Source organism: Brachyhypopomus gauderio, chromosome 12, assembly GCF_052324685.1.
Source record: "Brachyhypopomus gauderio isolate BG-103 chromosome 12, BGAUD_0.2, whole genome shotgun sequence".
NCBI lineage: Eukaryota > Metazoa > Chordata > Actinopteri > Gymnotiformes > Hypopomidae > Brachyhypopomus > Brachyhypopomus gauderio.
Genome location: NC_135222.1, coordinates 10,208,901 through 10,229,718, shown reverse-complemented (window position 1 = coordinate 10,229,718; position 20,818 = coordinate 10,208,901). Strand labels below are relative to the sequence as shown.

The following is a 20,818-nucleotide window of genomic DNA, read 5'->3' as shown; positions in this document are numbered from 1 at the left end:
AAATGAACAAACCAGTGAAATCTGATAGCCTTGTATTCAGACTGGATCCATTCATTGACGACGGCATCATGAGGGTTGGAGGACGGATAGGTAAAGCACCAGTATCCGTAAACACAAAGAATCCAATCATACTCCCCAAGTCATCACATATATCCAAGTTGATCCTGAGGGATATTCATCAGCAAAATGGACATTCAGGAAGAAATCACATGCTATCAAAACTTAGACAAAAATTCTGGCTCCCTTCGGCTAACTCTTGTGCTAGACACATTGTTAGATCTTGTGTGTTTTGCAGACGGATGCAGGCCAGACCTGGAATGCAGAAAATGGCGGAATTACCACAGGATCGGGTTACTCCCAATTTGCCACCATTTTCCCATGTGGGGATTGACTTCTTTGGTCCAGTGGAGGCCAAGAGTGGTCGCTCACGGGTAAAGCGCTGGGGAGTACTCTTCACCTGTCTGGTAAGCCGGGCAATCCATCTAGAAGTAGCATGGAGTCTGGATACCAGTGCTTGCATCAATGCCATCCGGCGGTTCCTGTGTCGGAGAGGTCAGGTGCTTACCATCAGAACAGACTGTGGCACCAACTTCACCTCCGCACAGAAGGAACTGGAAATGGCGTGGAATCAGCTAGATAAAGAAAAGATTCAGGAATTCCTGCTAAACAACCATGTCAAGTGGCTGTTCAATCCACCATATGCAGCTCATTTCGGAGGGGCATGGGAAAGACTTATCCGCCTGGTTAAGAAGACACTTCTCTCGATTGTACGACAACAAACACTGGACGACGAAATGCTGCAAACAGCCTTTTGTGAGATTGAATGCATTCTCAATGACCGACCGCTTACTACAACCTCTAGTGACCCAAATGATCTCGCACCCTTGACACCAAACCACCTACTGCAGTTGAAGAGTGAACCGTTGCCACCTCCTGGTCTCTTTAGCAAAAATGATGCGTACAGCAGGAAATGGTGGAAATATGTCCAATACCTAGCAGATCAGTTCTGGCAAAGGTGGACTATGGAATACCTTCCACTAATGCAAGAACGACAGAAGTGGCTCCACACTGAAAGGAATTTCAAAATCAATGACATTGTGGTGCTTGTAGATCCAGCAGCACCTAGGAATTCTTGGCCCCTGGGTAGGGTGGTTAAGACCCTGCCTGGCCCCAAAGGTCTTGTGCGAAGCGTGTTGGTGCAAACAAAGACCAATGTGCTGCAGAGACCTATCAGTAAGCTTTGCTTGCTTCTTGAAGGCGATGAAGCACCTTCAGAGAAGCTCTGATTGCACACTTACAGTACTGACATCCATATATTCCAGTCCATACACTTACACGGACTTTTACAGGTGGCGCTAAATGTTCATTGGACTTGATCAGTTACCTTTTTTTAACTTTACTAAAATGAAAAACAAAAAAAGGAGGGGGGGGGGGCAAATGGAAACGAAATGTGAGACTAGCATTTCATTTGGTGTTTCTTGGTTTTTATGGTTACCTTTGTGTGTGGGCTATTGTATGTGTATTAAGGTTTTGGAACACCTGTAGTGCATAGCCTTTATTAAGTACGTATGGCTCCCTTTCATTATTATGGTTTAGAATTGTCCTGCAGTAACAGTGACGATTAGGGGCCAGTGTGTTGGAGCCATATTTGTGAATTGTACATCATGTGGATGGTAACTTGTAAAACACATAAATTAGTGGTATACTTACCTGACATGTTTGCATTTTTATACATGTTTGTCTGTCTATGTCTATTATGAGCTTGTTTGTTGTGAACGTGACCTGCACCTGAAAGACTTTCCTGTTCAATTGCGGACCGACCCCAGACACGCCCCCTTCGACGCGCAGGTGCGCGAAACCAGTATTTAATTGTGGTTAGCTCATTGTCTGGGAATGGGGATGGCCGTGAGTAGGAAAAAGTTTTCAGACCGCACAATATTGCTGATGTTTTGTAGAAAGAAAACCGGACTAAGGAATTAAATTTACTTATTTTTATTTCTCTGTCTGTGAGTGCTTACTGGACTGCGTGTCGGGAACAACTTACCACCATCCTCATTGGCGTTAGACAGAAATCGCCACTACAGTGTCCATAGAATTGCCACTCACTGGATATATTCTCTTTTTCTGACCATTCTCTGTAAGCCCTAGGGATTATTTTGTGTGAAAATCCCAGTAGATCAGCAGTTTCTGAAATACTCAGACCAGCCCATCTGGCACCAACAACCATGCCACATTCAAAGTCACTTAAATCACCTTTCTTCCCCATTCTGATGCTCGGTTTGACCTGCAGCAAATCATCTTGGCCATGTCTACATGCCTAAATGCATTGAGTTGATTCAACATTTGCGTTAATGAGCAGTTGGACAGGTGTACCTAATAAAGTGGTCAGTGAGTGTATATTTGTGCTCTGCTCCGATGTAAAATTTGGCATAAAGTATAAATTCTTGAGGTCATCATGATCATTATAATATTTCATTATGAAAGTCATCTGGATACTGGAAGTGTCTAAACCTGGTATGTCTTGGCTAGCTTGCTTCTCTGTTGTCTTTCCTTTAGCTTTCAGCGGTCTGTAATTGTCTGACATTGAACACTAATTTTGCCTCTCATTGAAAGTAATCACAGTGACTCAAGCTGTGACGTAATGTGCAGACCCCCTGTTGACTGGCAGCAATACCTGGGGGGTGTTGAGATAAACTGAGCTTACCATATAAGAAATACCTACGTCACTTAGGAAGTAACAGTAGCAGTCCAAAGGACGGGGCATTGCCAGTAGGCTTTAATCCAGGTTAAAGTGGGGACAGTGGGGATTTTTCTATTTTGTCTTGGATTCATTGGACAGGGAACTGGGAGCCATTTTGACCCAAGTGGTTCAGGTGCCGTATGTTAGTTGCAAGCTCTCCATATGCGTGAAATTGACATAGAATGCCTTCGCACCATTAACAAAGAATACCTAGCCATCAAGTGGGTAGTCTAAATGGGTAGTACTACCTCTTGAGAACCCATTTTGTCTTCTGTTCAAATCATTCCCTGCTGCAAATATGGATGTGAATGTGCAGATCAACTGTTGGTATCTTTTGCTTCAGCCCTATAAATTTGAGGTGATCCACAGACTGGGGGGACGCAGATGGTGGTAGCAGATTTTCCTTTCCTTTCTCACTAAGTTGGCCGTGGGCCAGATGGTTCCCTGGTCTCGATTGGGCTGTGGGTTAGGTGGCAGCAGGGGTGTGCCCGAGCATCATCTGTAGGGCTGAGATGGTATGAGGGAACCACCAGTTACTTAACGTTGTATGCTTAACAGCATCTTACTTGTGACATTCTTTCTGCCAGTAGGGAAGCTGGAACCAGAGAGCGAAAGCCTTGTGCATACAGGCCCCAGCTGTCGATTAGCCTTTGTGAAATCACTGAGATGTGACACAAAGTTAAAACCTGATTTGGGACCATTCTTGGTTTTTTTTTTTTGTTTCATTTTGTGTCCTAACTTCCTCTTCTGAGCCAGAGTCTATCCCCCACTTTAAGAAAAAAAATAGAAATCTGGCAAACTACATGCAATATGACTATATGCAGTAATGACAATGAAATTGGGAGATCGTCAATGACAGAAAAAGGACTGCACATAACATGTATCAACTGTCAAGTGATCTGCAGGCCAATGAGCCAATCTCAACACACACACCTCAGCCAAACAATGAACTGGCGCTTTGACCTCCAACTGCAAGTGTACATGGTTTACAGGGCACATGATGCTTTCTGCAACCACATGTCTGCAGGGTAAACATGTGGTCCTGTTTCTGTGAAAATATCTCTCCCAACATCTCTCTTTCAGCATTGCACATAAACAATGTACCATACCTTTTATACTGCAACATTCTCATTTGCAAGCTCACAGTAGATTATCAGATGGGAGGATGTTCCTCCCATCAATCAAACCTGATTTTTTTCAGTCCAGACTGACAGTAATCTTATTTTCTTTTTATATCCCTCTACATTAAAACCAAATTGCATAGTTGTTTGTTTATTTCTTTGACTAGTTCATAGCTTGTTATTCATAAATGCAAAAAAACAACTTATGGCCAGCCGTTGGGCCCTTAAAGTCCAACATATGTCCACACAAACACACACAATGGGGGCTGGGGGGTGGGGAGGGGTGGATGGTAATGTTAAATGCATTTTGAATCACTTGTTTCTGTATCACCTCTCTCTCTCTCCATAATTAAATAGCATATTTGAGTGTGCAATGAACTGCGAAACAGAAAAATGAATAATCACAGGGAAATGTGTGTGTGTGAGTATGTGTGTGTGTGTGTGAGTATGTGTGTGTGTCCAGAACAAGTATGTGTGTGTGTGTGTGTGTGTGTGTGTGTCCAGCATGGAAACCCTGCGCCAAAGGTTTGCACACCGTGTGCATGTGCTCATGTGTCTAAACGAAAGCACATTGCTACACTGTTGTGTTCAACGGCTGGGATGAAAGAGAAGAGAGATGATTGAGGAGGAACCAGAAAGGAAAGAACCAAGAGAAGCTAGAAGAAGAGGAAAGAGGCATGTAGCACAGTCAGGAGGAGTAAACAGGAATTGGAGAGACAGAGACATGGAGGTGCTGATGCGCTCAGTGCAAGAGGAAACACAGTGAAGAGATGGACAATTGTACATCTCTACATCCCCTATTCCCTCTCATCTCCCAGCATCTGAAGATGAAGCAGTCACTGAAGCGCCCTCCGGCTAGACTGTATGTCTCTGTGCATGTAGTGGTGTGTGTTTGTATGTATGTGTGTAGGGGTGTGTGCATGTGGGGCTGTGTGCACAACTCTCTTGAAACTTTGCCTTGAAACACTTCCGTGAGTTTGAGTCTGGCCAGCCAAGCTTGTGTATTTAATTAATTGGCATAGTGCTTTGAATACGTATCTGGGTCTGATCCACCCTTATAATGAGAGATGTTACCCAATGTGACCAAGCAGACAAGATTTAAACCATTTGCTTATCATTCTAATGAAGATGGGAAAGCACTATTCTAACAGAGTGACCTGTGAACTCCCACCCCGTACGACACTACCTGTAATATTTATGGTGTTTTGTCTACTCCTCATTCCTGTCCTTTCATATTAAAAATGAATGCCCTATGACTCAAGCAGTTTTTTTCTTTGTGAAAAAGGGAATTGGCTCTGAGCATAAAATTTCATTGTGGACATAATATTGGAAAATGTAGTGAGCCAAAATGTTATAAAGTGACATAATGTGAAATGGTGTTTACGTGTGTGGTATACCAATCCAGTTTTGGGTGTTTTAGGCGTATCCTGTTCTTTCCCAGACTGGAGTGTCTTGGCATGCCTTGTCAGACTGAGAATAGATGTCTCACCATCTGTTCTTGGCGATGTTTTCTCTATGTGTAAGTGTGTGTGTGTGTGTGTGTGTGTATGCGGGTGTGTTTTCCTTCAATGACTTCCTCTCCCTGTGTTTATTTTATTTCCGTGAGCTTACACATCTGTATGTTCATCTGTCTCATCTGCGACCTGTGTACACATTTTTAATGATTTCCCTTTGTCAAGATGATAATTTACTAAAATCGTCATTATAAATAATTTCCAAGATGGTGTTAAGTGTTGTGAGGGTTGACATATGAGTGTTATTTCTAACAAACAAGCCAAATTTTGTGTGTTTTTAATTTCCAACTTTGAAATTATTTTCTGTAGTTGCCTGACTGAATCTCTCTCTCTCTGTTTGTCTCTCTTTCTCCCTCCCTCTCTCTCTCTCTCTCTCTCTCTCTCACACACACACACACACTGGCTATCTGTCTGTCTCTTCCCTTTGCAAATATTTGTTTAATAATCTCATTTCTCCCTCCTTTTAAGCACCTCCTTTCTTCACCTTTCCCCTCAGCACTTGTTTCCTCTTCACTTGCCTCTCAGATCCAGTAATGAGTTACCTGGACACCGCTGGGATGTTTGAATGGGGACTGGAATCCACAGGGAGTAAGTCATGTGTGTAACCTGTAATCCCAGCTTTCCCTCCAGGAACCATGACTTCATCCTCCATCCTTCACAATTGCAAAGTTTGACACTTAAATCTAGAACATAGTCACTGGACCCCTGCAGAGAGAGGCTGGCCTATTCAGTTCTATCCTGAACTAATGTAAATACTGTTCTTACAGCCCAGACTTCTGGGGTGACTCTAGCCTGACGTATAAATCTTTAGCTGTATTTTTGGTGAGATTACGAAGGGGAGATATGAATCATACCACATCCAGGAGCAGTTACATCACCCTGTCTCCCATGCTACTGGGCTCCATTTAGATCAACCTACACACACATGCACACACACATGCATACACACACACACACTTTTCTTGGTCTTTTGCCTTTTCTAACTTGAGTCTTATACACAACATTAAAAACTTCTTCCAGCACACAGAACTCCAGCTTAAGAGAATTTAGTTTATAGCAAACATGCCTTTTATGACTAATAAATTATTACTGAAAACAGCACATCCACACTTCCACACTTATCATTCCTTCTGAACTCTGTGCTCTCTTCTAATTCATTTTGCAAAATTCTTCCATGGTATGATGAATGTTTTCTCAAATGATTCCCTACATGGACTGCAGTGTATGGAATTCTGACCCAATGAACAAGCCACATAAACATGGCTGGCCAAATAAACACAAAATATGCACTCTTCTCCATTCTCCCCATCTCTTCCCCTGCCACTGAAGGCCTCCAATGTGTTCTTGACTCCACAGATTAAACGGATTGTGTCTTGTTGTCTCTCTCTCTCTCTCTCTCTCTCTCTCTCTCTCTCTCTCTCTCTCTCTCTCTCTCTCTCTCTCTCTCTCTCTCTCCCTGTCTTTGATTTGTGTTTTCTTGCACTCTCTCATTCTCTCCCCCACACACCCAAAAGCTCTTGCCTCTGAAGGAAGAAACTATAGACCACTGGCTTTAAACTCCACAATAGTCTCGTCATGTGTCCCTTTTGTCTCTCTCTTTGCTCCCATTTCGTCCTTTTTCACTGTAACCAGTGTCTCTCTGGGCCCTTGTTCTGGAACCTCGTGCAGATCCGCTGCCATCTGCTCTTTGGTGCGTCTCCGTCGGCTCTTTGCTGCTGCCCCAGTCTTGGAGATGAACAAGGGTGGAGAGAACATTGGATGTGCAAATTTCTGTGCGACCAAACTAAAGTGAACTAAACTTATGTAACAGCACACAGACACAGACATAAATGCAGACTCCTACCCAACATCCTCACTGGAGCGACTGCTCAGCCTAGAAATAGAACTATAAGTCTGGATTTCTACTAGCTGGGCTGCCCAATAGAGGATGGGTTCTAATCCTTGGTCCTCCCAAGGTTTCTTCCTAATCCCTGCCTAGGGAGTTTTTCCATGTCACTGTCACCACTGGCACCACTGGCTTGCTCATCAAGGATCTGGACCCATGTGCTTGTAAAGCTGCTATGTGACAACATGTGTTGTAAAAAGCATTATATGCATAAAATTTACTTGACTTGACAAACATGAGGGTTGCTTAAAAGGGACAAATATTAGTATTTTCAGATTATATTGCTACATATTACAGTAGTTATATGCCTTGCAATATATATATTATATATATATATAAGGCATATAACTATATATATATATATATATATATATATATATATATATATATATATATATATATATATATGTGTGTGTGTGTGTGTGTGTGTGTGTGTGTGTTTATATATATATATATATATATATATGTTATATGCCTTCCCTACTGTATCTGCTCTGCTCTCACTTGCCACTAGGTGCACTACAAAGTTGTACAATTTCTGCCAGCCTCACCCTTTTCACTGTTCTGCTCAGTTTCTGAGCACACAAATGTTGCTGCCTGAACATTGTTTTGGTGTTAGGTTATTCTCAACATGGCATTAACACGGATATGGCACCTGCGTGGTTGCAGGTGTTCTGCTGGTACAAGTTTATCAGAGCCAGAAGTGCTGCTTGGGTTTAACACATCTCAGTGTCACTGCTGTGCTGAGAGAGTTCTGCTCCAAAAATATCCATCTGGTCTTGAGGTCAAAGACTGACCACTGATGAAGATGATGGCTAACACAAGCTCTGCAATCAAATAGCAATTCTCCAATTACAAGATGTTTCTTAGAAAGCAGCTGGCAAATGCATTAAACCCACAAGTGAACCTTTGATGTGTCCTGGTTAAAGATGACTCTGACGCACACAGAGCACTTCTCCCACATCTGAGCCTGGTCAGTTTGCTACAGAACTTCATTCGCGTATTGCAGCCTCCTGCAATATCATTATTGCAAAGGCCAGTAGGCCAAGGCACGAATTATTAACACATTATATATACCATGCAATCACACATACGCACGCACGCACGCGCACACACACACACACACACACACACACACAGTATTCCAAAGAAATTTTAATTCCAGATATATATCTCTCTATCTCTCTTTTTCTGTCTGTCTCTTGCTTTTATCTATCCCATATCACCCTCTTTTTTTACATATCTCCCTCTCACACATTTCTATCACACATCTCTAGCTCTCATATCTATCTCTCTCTCATATCTCTCTCGTATCTCTCTTGTATCTCTCTTGTATTTGTCTCATCTTTCTCTCTCATATGTTTTGCTTTCTCATCTCTCTGTGTGTCTTTTCTTTCATCCTCAGACCCATTTATAGGTCCAGCTTTTGGACACTAAACAGAAGGAGATGCACTGAGATATGTCCATCTCCTCTGTCCTCCTTAAAGAAGACAACCTTAAACAGAGCTCCTCAGGGAGAATGGGTACTGATATCTGCTTGAGCTAAAGCAGTTTTAGCTCAACGATTTTTGAGACAGGAAAAAAACAAGACTGCTACCACTTGTTACATTAAGGAATTCAAAACTCTCCTCTTCAAATTTTGTCAGAACACAGATTAAACAAAGGCCATGGCATGCTTTAAAACATAAATAGGCATCTCCTCTTTATCTTCCCCACATCTTCTCACTCTATCACTTATCCCCTCATTCACTCACACATCGCCTCATCCATTGACTTAGCAAAGGTGCTGAGGCTGATTTCAGTGTGTAAGAGCAGTGGAAAAACCCTTGATGTACAGAGATTCTTTTCAAACAATTCAGCAGCAGTGATTGGCTGGACATGGGAGGCAACACCCTCAAGAATCTAATTCAACCTATTGGCTTGGAACCAGCAAGTGTACTTTATTTTCAGAACACGCCCACATCACAAACTGCTCCAGGGCTGAGACCCTCAGATTTCAGTTTTCTTCATTGTGAGGGCTGGCATAATGGTGAGATGGGATAAAATCTGCTGTCATTTATGTTGTCCATCAATCATCACAGCAGGAGAGGTTTTGGAAAAAAAAAACATGAAAAAAGAAAGCTTTTTATTTGTTATACAAATCAGCATTCTGTAAAAATATTATATTGGATTAACAATTAGCAGCTGTATTTTGTAATTGACTCTGAAACAAACACTCAATGATGATTGTGAAATTAGTGGTTTATTTAATGCCTATAAGCAAGTAAACATTTTGCCCAAAGCGACTGTGGAATGCTCTATAAAACCAGAGGTTGAGTAAAGAGCTATTAGCTCCTGATGAGGATTAGACAGACACCCATCGTTCTGCACATGCCACTACTGAAAGCAGTTCAGCTCCTCCCATGAGACATCGTTGACTGACCACATTCCATAAGTGTGTTTACCAGCGAGGGGGTCACAGCTTGCATCTCTATGGTGATGCCTTCGGGCGATCCAATGCTTGTAGTGCTCTGTGTGGGGTCAAGGGCCGTCATCCAAGCACTGGCAACTGATGCTTTTTGAGGCTCTGAAGAGTTGCTGCTCAGTTAAACAGTGGGATTGTGCGACCGATATCGCCGTGTAATGTGGGTGTAATGATGTCGGCCTGACGACAGTGGGCACTTTTCTTTTCTGGTGCTGTAAAGCAGCTGAACCCTGCACCTTCCCCACACACCCGTGGCAAGTTGTGCTACAGGATAAAAATACATCCATATCAGACAGTTATTACACTCCTGACTAATCGCTGCTCTTTTGTCTCTCTCTCTCTCTCTCTCTCTCTCTCTTTCCTTCTCTCTCTCACTTACTCATTCTGCTTCCTTCACTGCAGGCCACACACTCTGTCCCTCTTTCATCCTTCAAAAAAGGTGCTTATGTCATAGTCATTTAATACTCATTTCTTCTTTTCTCTGGCTACAGTATTAACTCAGTCTTTGACCACAGGGATACACACATTAACATGCAATTACCCGCAGACATTTACAAACCACCGGCCCTGGAGGAAATTAAACAAAGCCCACAAGGTCAACATGCATTTACTTCTCCTTCTGACCTCCCTTGTCATCTCACCTCCATACCACTTTTCAAATGGTCTCTCCCTGAACGGCACACCTACCTGAATGGCATAAGAAACACTGTGATGTCAGAGCTCACAGCACACACCCCTGACCTGAGATGTGGCACTTCACGGCACCTGCTATCTAGTCCACAAAGAAAAACACTCAGCCTTGCCCTGCTAGGTCGATAAAGCAATAATCCGGGACAGATTAACATTCATTCAGCAGTTTGGCTCTCAAAGAAAGCAAGCCATCTGTCTCTTTACAAACAAACAAAGTCAGCTGATACTACCACTGAGAGATTGACTGGCCACTGTGCTGTACGGTCTGTAATAAACCCTCTGGACTGGAACTAAGGGTTGCAGTGGGGGGTCAGTGATTCTGGATATGAAACAGGAGGTCAGGGTTTGGGGCCTGGTTGTAAAATCCTGCTACTTCACCCCTGAAGAGCAAAGCACATGCATAGCCTTAAGGTGGCACAGGATGATTGCCTCTGCACAGTCCCTTTAAGAGAAAATGTCAGCTAATAAGCCGAGTTGATACTGTCTCCTGTGCCTAGTGATAACTGCATACCATGCACAAAAATGGGGATTGCAGGTTGGAAATTTACAGGAGAAACCATCAATTAAACCAGATACACAATGCTAAGGATTCATAGCTGTGTATCCCAGTCAAGTCCTATGGAAACCTCAGACAGTCTGCACTGTGGCTCTATCCCAGAGTCCAGCAAAAGTGCGCCAGGTATTCCATGTTTGTCACTTCCTGGCCCAGGTGTGCTGGGACTTGGATCAGAGCAAAGACATGAATCATCTTGTGGGCCATATAACTGATGTATATAGCTGAGGACGGGTATCCAAAATCAAGCCTCATTGGCTGTTAATCCAAACACGCTAAAGATAACAGCCGGGAATTGGGCCTGAAAGAAATGTATGCTCATCCAATCTAGTGCCAGGCACCAGCTGTGGGATCTAAAAGGATTACAGCAGCTTGTGATGTGGTTTCTAACTGAAGGAAAGTGATTGGATGATCTCCAAATGAACCTCTACCTCTGGTCATGCTCATTTCTCATCTAAGCCCCTCCTCCACAGTCCACACATACACACAAAACCAAACCCAAAACATATCCACCATCACCATCGCTTCTCCTTCTCAGTGCATTTGGCTTATTGCAACATAACAGCAACACCCTGCAATACCAGTGACATTTGGGACTCCATCTTGAAGTGAACTGCACCTGGTCCAGAATATGTAACTGTTTCAAACCACACAATGATTACTAGATCAGGTTTTTGTTGATGCTGTTGGAGTTGTAGATTTTGTGGTAAATCTTTGTCAAACCTTGACGTTCACAATGTACTTTCAAAAGCTCAATTAGGCAGAATTGAGTGGAGTTAATGCCAAAGACCACAGAAGGACGTGCACAGAAGGTCTGTAAGCCATGCAGCAAAGCAAACAAAAATCCCCTGTAGAGTCAGAGCTGTAGGAATGGAGGTGGAATATGAATTGTATGGCAGGACCACCAAATAAAAACATTATGAGCTGCTTTGCATTGCCCATCTTTTACTTTGCATGTTTTTTCAGCCATTTTCAGAAGCTTCCATGGCTTGAAAAAAGCAATTACACTGAAATCCTATTAGATATCTGCCCCATATCAGCAAGACTTCCTACATGCTTATACTGGAGATCTTCCAAGCAAACTGTCTGCGTACCAACTGCCGTATTTGTGCACTTATTTATGGAGATAAAATTGTGCTCCATTTCTTAATTCACTGATTAACATTCATACTCCTCCGCAACAAATCCACCATTATTTAATCAGCTTGATTTCAGTAGTAGTAAATCCCTGATGATAACTTTAGGTTACAGTTACTACACCCAGTCTATTCTTGTTAAGACAAAGGCTGAAATCCTACACAGTTGTTAGTAAAACTGAAAAATGATGGTTAAAATTTGAGTTTTTGGCTTCCAAAGCCCAACTACACCCCCCCCCCCCCCCCCCCCATTGACTCGTTCTCATTCACTCGCTTACACAATGATTGACATTTCTTAAATGAGTATGGCTCTGAGGGGAGTGGTGGTTTAGAATGACGTTTAAGGTTAGTCACCATGTCAACACAGACAGGCCTATGATTATTTCTGAACTCAGAGCAGGTTTAACTTTAAAAATATATATATATTTCTCTCTCTCTCTCTCTCTCTCTCTCTCTCTCTCTCTCTCTCTCTCTCTCTGTCTCACTCTGATTTCCTTCTTTGGGATAAATTCTTCAGTTTATTGCTGAATCCTGAGCTGCGATACATCAGCAAAATCAATACAGAGCTGACTATACCATTATAGTGAGATAATAACAGCAATCTACCTAGATAATGCATTATTTCTAGAAGGGAGTCTAGAAGGTAGTTCCATTTTAGTGCACCTCATGATCACTTGCTCAATGAAACACGTTTAAAGACACATTTTTCAAGCAATTTACAAATTGTGTTCAAATTGTGCAAAAATGCACATGACATGACACACTGACACTGACCTAAGAACATTATTCATTGTGTTACTAGTTTTAATGGAATATGGTAAACTCACCAACATTATGTATCAACATTTTCAAACAGGAGAATGCAGAATAAAGATCACACCCATGTTCTGTCTACATAGCTTGGCTAGAATCTTATAACTAGCAAATATTTACTTTTTATACATTAAGAAAAAACATTCTGATTCAGATCAGGAGAAATATCAAGAGATAATAATCGATATGTCAGCCTGTTAGATCACAGAAAGCCAGTCAGTCTCTCCCTTCGGCTCACTCCACCTTGAGATGTGTGGGGAATTCTCAAGGAGCAGGGCACGCGGAGCAGGGCACGCGGAACAGGGAGCACCGGCATGCAAGGAAACCCTGACGAACCAAGCGCGCTCATCAGACTACCGATCGACCAATCAGAATGGGATCATCCAAAACGTGAGGCTGCGTCCAAAGCGTAACGGTTCAGCGCATGTGTCTTCGGCACGACTATCATGACATATTTTAAGTGTGGCTTGCTATAAAAGAAACAGTTTTCTTACAATATGCATTGCTCGTTGTAAGCACGACTGATGAACTAAGTCTGTGCGTAATTTTCATCTAACATGTAAAACACTTATTTGCATAATTCACATTCCCAATCTTCCTTAGTTGATACTAAGGAACGGACAGCGTGGACCCTATGTCGTACTACAGGGATTCGCTATGTAATTTTACCTTTACTTGCAACCTAACTTGTCCCACCGCGCGCAACAGGAGTGATGAGAAAGGGCACAGGCCAGATTTAAGAGCGATAGACATTCTCCCCTCGTCCTCTCGACAGGCATCTATTACGCGCTGTCATCTTCTCGTCCGCATCCGAGGGTAGGCGCCGTTGCCGACCCCATGATACGCTCGATAAGACAGACCGCCTCCTCGAGCACGCAGGGGCGACAAAATACGAGAACGACCCCTTATTTACGACGACCCCCCCGCGCGCGTCCCTCTCACGTCCACATTCTAACAAACCCTTGCACAAGCACAGTTTTGACTGTGTATGTGGTTAGGATATGATGACCTTGTGCGTGGATGGTTGATAGCTCACCCAAAGACACGAAAGCAAAAGCAAAGGCAAACATTTTCACGAAATGAAACACAACAAGTGTCCTGGCCTTCAATGGGAAATTATTTTAACACATTTGTAGTAACGTTTCCCGGTGCCTACTGAAACCTGGTCTAAATCGATCACTGAAATCCTGCATGCCAAAACACAAACTAATTATAGAAAGGCTCTTATGGAGCTGACCTGAGGCAGACACACTACTAGGAGCTACGGAGGGTCAGCACTGACAGACTGTCTACCACTCAAGGGCGTTCTTGCAGAAATCAGCGAGAGTACTCAATGAAAGTATGACAATGGAATTTTTTTTTGTCTCACCTTTACCGTCCTCGTCGTCTCTATTCAGGTGCATGACTGCCTACTTTTGCTCCACCAAAGGACTGTCGTTCTTTTTAAGAAGTCCTTGCTTTGGAAAACTACAATTCAGACTGTTGTTCTCTTCGCCTTGTGTTTCTTCTCTGAGGAGAATGACCACAGACCAGCGCGCGTTTGCCAGCCCGAGCGTCTCCCAACGCGTTTCACTCGCGCAGGTATTCAACTACGCTCTCTCTCTCTCTCTCTCTCTCTCTCTCTCTCTCTCTCTCTCTCTCTCTCTCTCTCTCTCTCTCTCTTTCTCTCTCTCTCTCTCTCACACACACACACGCACACACACTGAGACCCGTCATCCCTCCCTCACTCTTCTCACGCTCTCCATCCCTCCCTCAGTTTTCTCTCAGTCTACAACACTGGGTTGGGAGTAGGAGTAGAGGGGCAGATTGGGGGCGTCTCGACTCTTGTCCCGTGATGCTTGGCAGCTGAAATGATCAGTCTGTGTCACAGCCCGCCGAGCATTGTCTGTCCTGAACTTCTGTTGTATTAGGCTACGTCTTGCCACGAAGATCCACGATCTTCTCCAAAGCTGACATTCTTACCTCGATATCGTCACTGTAATTCTGTAGAATTATCATAATCAGTCGCATCACTCTCAGCTTCAGAATCAACATCTACAGTAGCTGGGGCGAGAGACAGTCACTGTCACTTCATCTGTTTCAGTTTTGTCAGGTTGGGAAACAGGCTGCTTCATTGTTCATTGGCATAATTATGTAACATATGAATCTCACCAGTCTGGTCGCAGCTGTCAACAATTGGCTGCAATTTTAATAGCGTTGTCGATTTTTATAAACAATTTGGCATCTTGATAAAGTGCGAAATGCTAACAGCAAGAAGATAATATCATAAGATGCCACATGCACCGTTAGTTGTTGCGTGGCAGCATCGCAGTTCTCTCTAGCGCTCACGTAGATCTGGGCACAATAACGCCCATCTCTGCCTCTTACAGGTGAACTGGAATCATTCGGCGGGGGTTGGTGAACGTTTCCCAACGAAGGTTCTATAACCAAAAAACATTAGATTTTCTGCCGTCTACCTGTCAGTGTTTCTGAAAGGTGCGGCAACCGCGGAGACCCCTAGCGGGAGCTCACGTGATCTGCCTAAAAATGTGTAATAAAAATATATATTTTAGATGCACTGAATGTCATTTATAAGAACGACTTACATTTCTTAGTTGTCTCTATGGAAGACATGCTACTATGCTAAGCCTAAGACTAAGCTACTAAGCTAGAGCCCTCCTGTCAGAGAGAATACATATAAGGGATATACATAGATTTTTTATGTATGAGTATATATATATACTGTGTGTGTGTGTGTGTGTGTGTGTGTGTGTGAGAGAGAGAGAGAGAGAGAGAGAGAGAGAGAGAAAGAGAGTGAATGAGTGAGAGAGAGACAGTACTGTAGTAAAAGTTGTAGAGGTAGTCAAAATCGCAGTGAAGTACACAGTGTTTCCAGAGAAACAGTGTGAAACCAGAAACACAAAAACAGGCTGATGAAGGACCAATGTCCAGATCCTCCTAGTTCTCTCTCTCTCTCTCTCTCTCTCTCTCTCTCTCTCTCTCTCTCTCTCTCTCTCTCTCTCTCTCTCTCTCTCTCTCTCTCTCTCGCTCGCTCTCTCTCTTTCATATATATATATATTGTGTGTGTGTGTGTGTGTGTGTGAGAGAGAGAGAGAGAGAGAGAAAAAGAGAAGTTAAGTAAAGTAAAGAAGTGAGAGAATAGAAAATATTCAAGTGCTTTGGGATCATTCCAGTGTTTCATGAATAGCCTTTAGTATAAATTTGTAGACATGAAAGGATGGCTAGTGGGAGTTCATTCCACAGTCTGGATGCTGATACAGAAAAAAGTTTAGAGTCATGGCTTCCCTGGTTCTTGATGAGTGGTGGTTTAAATTGGCATACCCAAAAGCTACAAGATCATCATGCGGTGAGACAAGCACTTTCAGGAAGAATGACCATTTTTGGAACACATCATTGTTTTATATTTGCAGGAATGTGAATTTGGCAAGGTTGTGAAGCTCCATTCTGCAAGGGTCTAGTGTGTGAAGCAAGGTTTGTCCAGGGTGAGCTGCAGTAATCCAGTCTTGAGATGACAAGGAACTTGACCTATTAACTGGAAGTCTTCTCTGAAATGTAATCCTGATATTACATATGAGAAACCTGCATGTCTGGGTCATGCAAGTAACAAAGACTGAAAATGATTGTTCAGGACTAAATGCAAAAGGAAGTGGTCAGTTCTCTGAGCCCAGTGTAATCACCAGGAATATGTATCTGACTTTTTGGAGTTCAATTTTAGATGATGGGCCACAATCCATAATAAGATGTCAGACAGGTATCCAAAATCCAGGTACTGATCATTTGGTTCACTTGTCGAGAGTATGACAGGGTCAGATTAGGTCACACTATCCTCATCTCTTGATATGAATGCTCTTTTAAGTGGGATGCAAACTGCTACCATATTGAGTCAGCGGTGCCAAGACTAGGGAGGATGGGGAAAGGAATGTTCTGATTAACTTTGTCAAAGGCAGCAGAAAGGACTAAGAGGATGAGGATTGATAGTTTGGCTAATCTTATTGCATGAAGTTTCTCAGTAACTGCAATGTGGGCAGTTTCTGTAGAGAGTGCAGGTTTGAAGCCTGACTGGTTGGGATCCGGGAGTTCATTCGGGTGAGAAAGCATGCTAACTAATCATAAATAACATGTTCCGGGATTTTAGAAGGAAAGAAAGAAGCAATGCTAGTCGGTAGCTATTTGGTCTCAGAGGTGTCAAATATGTGGGGGGATCTTTTTGTTTTATTTTAATGGGAGTAACTCTTGTGCTGTTTACAACAGTTGATTATAAATGTTATAAAGCCATTTCTGATGAAAGTGAGTAGGTACTGAGAGATAGCACAGGGAACTGTAGAACTGGGGGGCTACAAGCCAGTAGTATTTTCAGAAGAGAGGGGAGAGGAGAGAAATTTGTCAGGGTGTTGGGAAGGAGAATAAGGGCTGGGATGTGGTGTTGAGAAAGAGGGGAAGAATTGTCAGATCTTGTTAACTTTCTGCCTAAAGTAAATGAGAAACTGCTCTGGGGTTAGGGAAGGTGAGGAGAAAAGAGAGAGTGGCATGTAGCTTGTGTGGGTCCAACATGGATGAATCCAGTCCTTTGTAGAAGGATAACATTGTGGTAGTGAACCTCAAGAGAAGCAGATAGACAGAGCAGAGATTTGCTTCTAGCTGTGATTGTCTCCACCTTCTCTCAGCAGCTCATAGTTCACTGTGGCTTCATATAGCCAAAACATGGAGGAGAGATTTTGTTGCCCTAGAGGAGATAGGGTAGAGTAGGTTAATTTATAAAGAAAGAGAGAAAAGGAAGTAATCGGTTGTGGTGTCTAAGGTTAGAGAAGAAAATGATAGGGTTTTCAGAAAGGTGGAATCAGAATGACAGGCCCAAGGTCCGCCTATCACCACTATCTGAGATTGTGCAAACCGTGGAGGGCAGATAAGTGCTTATGTCTTTGAGATGGAGTGCACAATGAACTGAGGTACATTGGAGGGAAATGCAGAGATTGATAAGAGTCACATGTTTTGAAGGAGAAAGTCAGTAGCTGAAAGTAACAATAATAACTGAACTAATTAAGACTTGGAACTTAGCCTGGGGGAAAGGTGGAAATTAGCCTGGGGGAATGTCCACTCCAAGCAAAGGAGACAGAAAAAGAGATCAGGTGAAGATGAACTAGGTAAATGATTAGAAAGTACCTACAGAATCTTCAAACTCTTCTTTTATCAATGCTAATCCTGTCCCTGCAATTCCCACCTAAAGCCTATTGGACACTAGATGACTTTCAAAATTTCAAAATCTCTATGCGGCTCACACTACATTTATCTCCTGAGATCTGTTATTGATGTAGAGGTGTGCACACAACACATGCGATCACAAACTATGCTTATGCATTACATGTTCTTTTATCCGAAGATATCCTTGACTGTTACAAATACCCTCTGCTAGCATCATGGTTCCCTTGGATACCTGTCATGTGTTCCTTTGCTTTCGTTCATTTCCTGTTTTGCCCCTCTTTCCTTTCTCTGCCCTTGATTGTCGTCACCCAGTCCTCATTAGCACTTGTTAGTTTGTGTATTTACACCCAGTGTTCTCTATTTACTATTTGTGTCTCTGTATATTTTGCTTTCGTTCTTTTTCGTCGCCCCCGTCGTTCAACACACACCAAACACCCCCCCCCCCCCCCCATTATGCCATAGTGACATTGAGAACAAATTCAGATGAAACTGATAGAACAAAAACTTTATAACTTTTATAAAGGTTTGTAATGTAAACGTACATGGCTTAATGGATTCCCACTGAATGTATCTTACAAAGAATAAATAAATGTGTTTATTTAGGTGTCTTTGGTTTTAACCTTGAGTTCTGTAGCCAGACACCTCAGCAAGATATGACCTAAAGATACAGGCTTCCTCTCGCTCCTGCCAGCTCAGTCATATCACCCTGACTCGGTCTCTCTCACATTCTCTGCACCCCCTCACACTTTTTCAAAGTAACTTGCGGGGCAATGTTATGCATTTGTGAATCTCACTAATCATGTTGTTCAGCGTCATCTGTTTGCGTCACAAGCATCACCCTCTCATGAGCCACCCTAACCCTGCCTGCACAGCTCACACAACTCCTGTGCTTAAAATCACCCAGTTAGTCATACAAATGCTGCCCTTCTTCCATAACTGCACACTGTCTCCTTTATACCCCTTGTTTCTCTCCACATTATTCTGTCTATAAGTTCTTCTCTGAAACCAAAAAAATCCATAAACTGACTCTGAGTTTTCATCAGCCTGCCTCTCCAGGTGCCTCTGAACTCAAGTGAGGAGCAGCTTTCATCTTGCTTGGCCGATCATGCTTGAGGCGGTTGATTCCTCTGCTTCCATCTGCCCCAAAAAATGTACCATGGACAGATCTGACAACATTCCACATGGCTGGCTTCCCAATAATCAGATTATAATCCAGAATATAACTTGCCTGGTAAAATGAAGGATAAACAAATACAGATCAAGAGATAGGGCTGGGGCTGCCCACCGCTCTGGGCATGTGTGCACCACAGCCCCCTAGTAATCACTAGTGTGTGTGTTTGTGTGTGTGTTCTAATTGCACAGATGGGTAAATGCGGAGGACAAATTTCGATTGCAGTGAAAAAATCACAATTGACAAATATGGCACATTTCATATCACATTTCACATGGATTTCCTAAAGTAGACAAAGTTGGTTTTAATGTGTTTGGAAGAATCCAAAGCAGCCATTTATGAATATAGTTCATCATATTGGACCAGATTAGATTTTTCCAAGATTGTGGAATGAACTGAGTCTCTTGCTGACATTTACAAGAACTACAGAAACACAGCATAAACCTTAACAAAAAGCTACAAATCTGTCAAATGTAATATGCAACAGAATCAGAAACCATCAGAAATGAAACAAGCATATAAGATATTTAAGAGGGGCAAATTAATTTATTCAATTCGCCCTTCTGAATGCAGAATCACAAAGCAAACTTAGTTAAACTACACTACTATCTATAATCTACTGATTGCATAATACCATACGAAGGAATTACATCTTACAGCATTCAGGACCGTAAAATCTGTGGACAAGTCAAGCTTGGACCGCTTGAGTCATGAATGCTATCACTAGCTAATAGTTGATTAGAGTCAATGTACTTACCTTTGGCTGTATTTCATTTCATTTCATGTATCTTATTTCATTCGCACTATGTGTATTCCTCATATAATGAAATAAATACACAAGGATGTATCTACTGTTACGTCTAGATGGTAATTCATGCCATACTAGAGTTCCACATACCCAATCAGTGCTAGGTGACACAGGACGTGGTCAGAATTGAGTCAATGCCCCCTCCCTAAAAAAATCATCGTATTATTAATAAGTATTAATTAATTTCAGGGTTTGCCATATTATAATTGGCCTCTATTGTCATTCCTAGTGTTTATACATCAAAGGCCATGTTTATAATATATATTATATTAGATATATAATATAATATATTATGTTTATTATATATATTCATGTCTCACAAAGACTGGAAGGGCTACCTCTTCTTCCAGCCATACAAGGGTTGCTCCTTTCATGAAATGCACTTCTAGCTTAGTCAGTGTTAGCTTAGATGTTGCATACACACTGTACCAACAGGAAAAAGTGGATCATTATTCACACAGTTCATAGAGATATGTTGACTGCTTTCAACACAATGCCGTTTAATGCTCTGACATATGCGCGCAAATCCAGTCCAGTACAGCATGTTTACATGTGGTGAAGATCCAGACGTTTTGCATAATTCAGCTCGTCCTTGATGGTTATCAGGAGTTCAGCTTGTAAGTCTTGTAGACTCGTCTCTCAGGCACCAGGCAGTGTTAGGGGACCTGGGTCCTCAGCGTCTTGTGTGTAACAAGATATAAGGTGTACGGTTTCAAAGAAACTC

General features: G+C 42.5%; 1 protein-coding gene across 3 annotated transcripts in view; it reads right to left on the bottom strand.

The window, feature by feature from the left end:
- The window catches only part of syt7b (synaptotagmin VIIb), an 83,331-nt gene extending 68,599 nt beyond the window's left edge, over positions 1–14,732 (bottom strand). Inside the window, exon 1 of one of the 3 annotated variants that reach the window (XM_077023078.1) lies at positions 14,286–14,732. In XM_077023078.1, the coding sequence (XP_076879193.1) occupies positions 14,286–14,319 (34 nt within the window). In that variant the 5' untranslated portion in view covers positions 14,320–14,732. The remainder of the gene's footprint in view (positions 1–14,285) is intronic. The other 2 variants (XM_077023079.1, XM_077023080.1) reach the window with 2 other exon arrangements.
- Between the last annotated feature and the right edge of the window lie 6,086 nt (positions 14,733–20,818).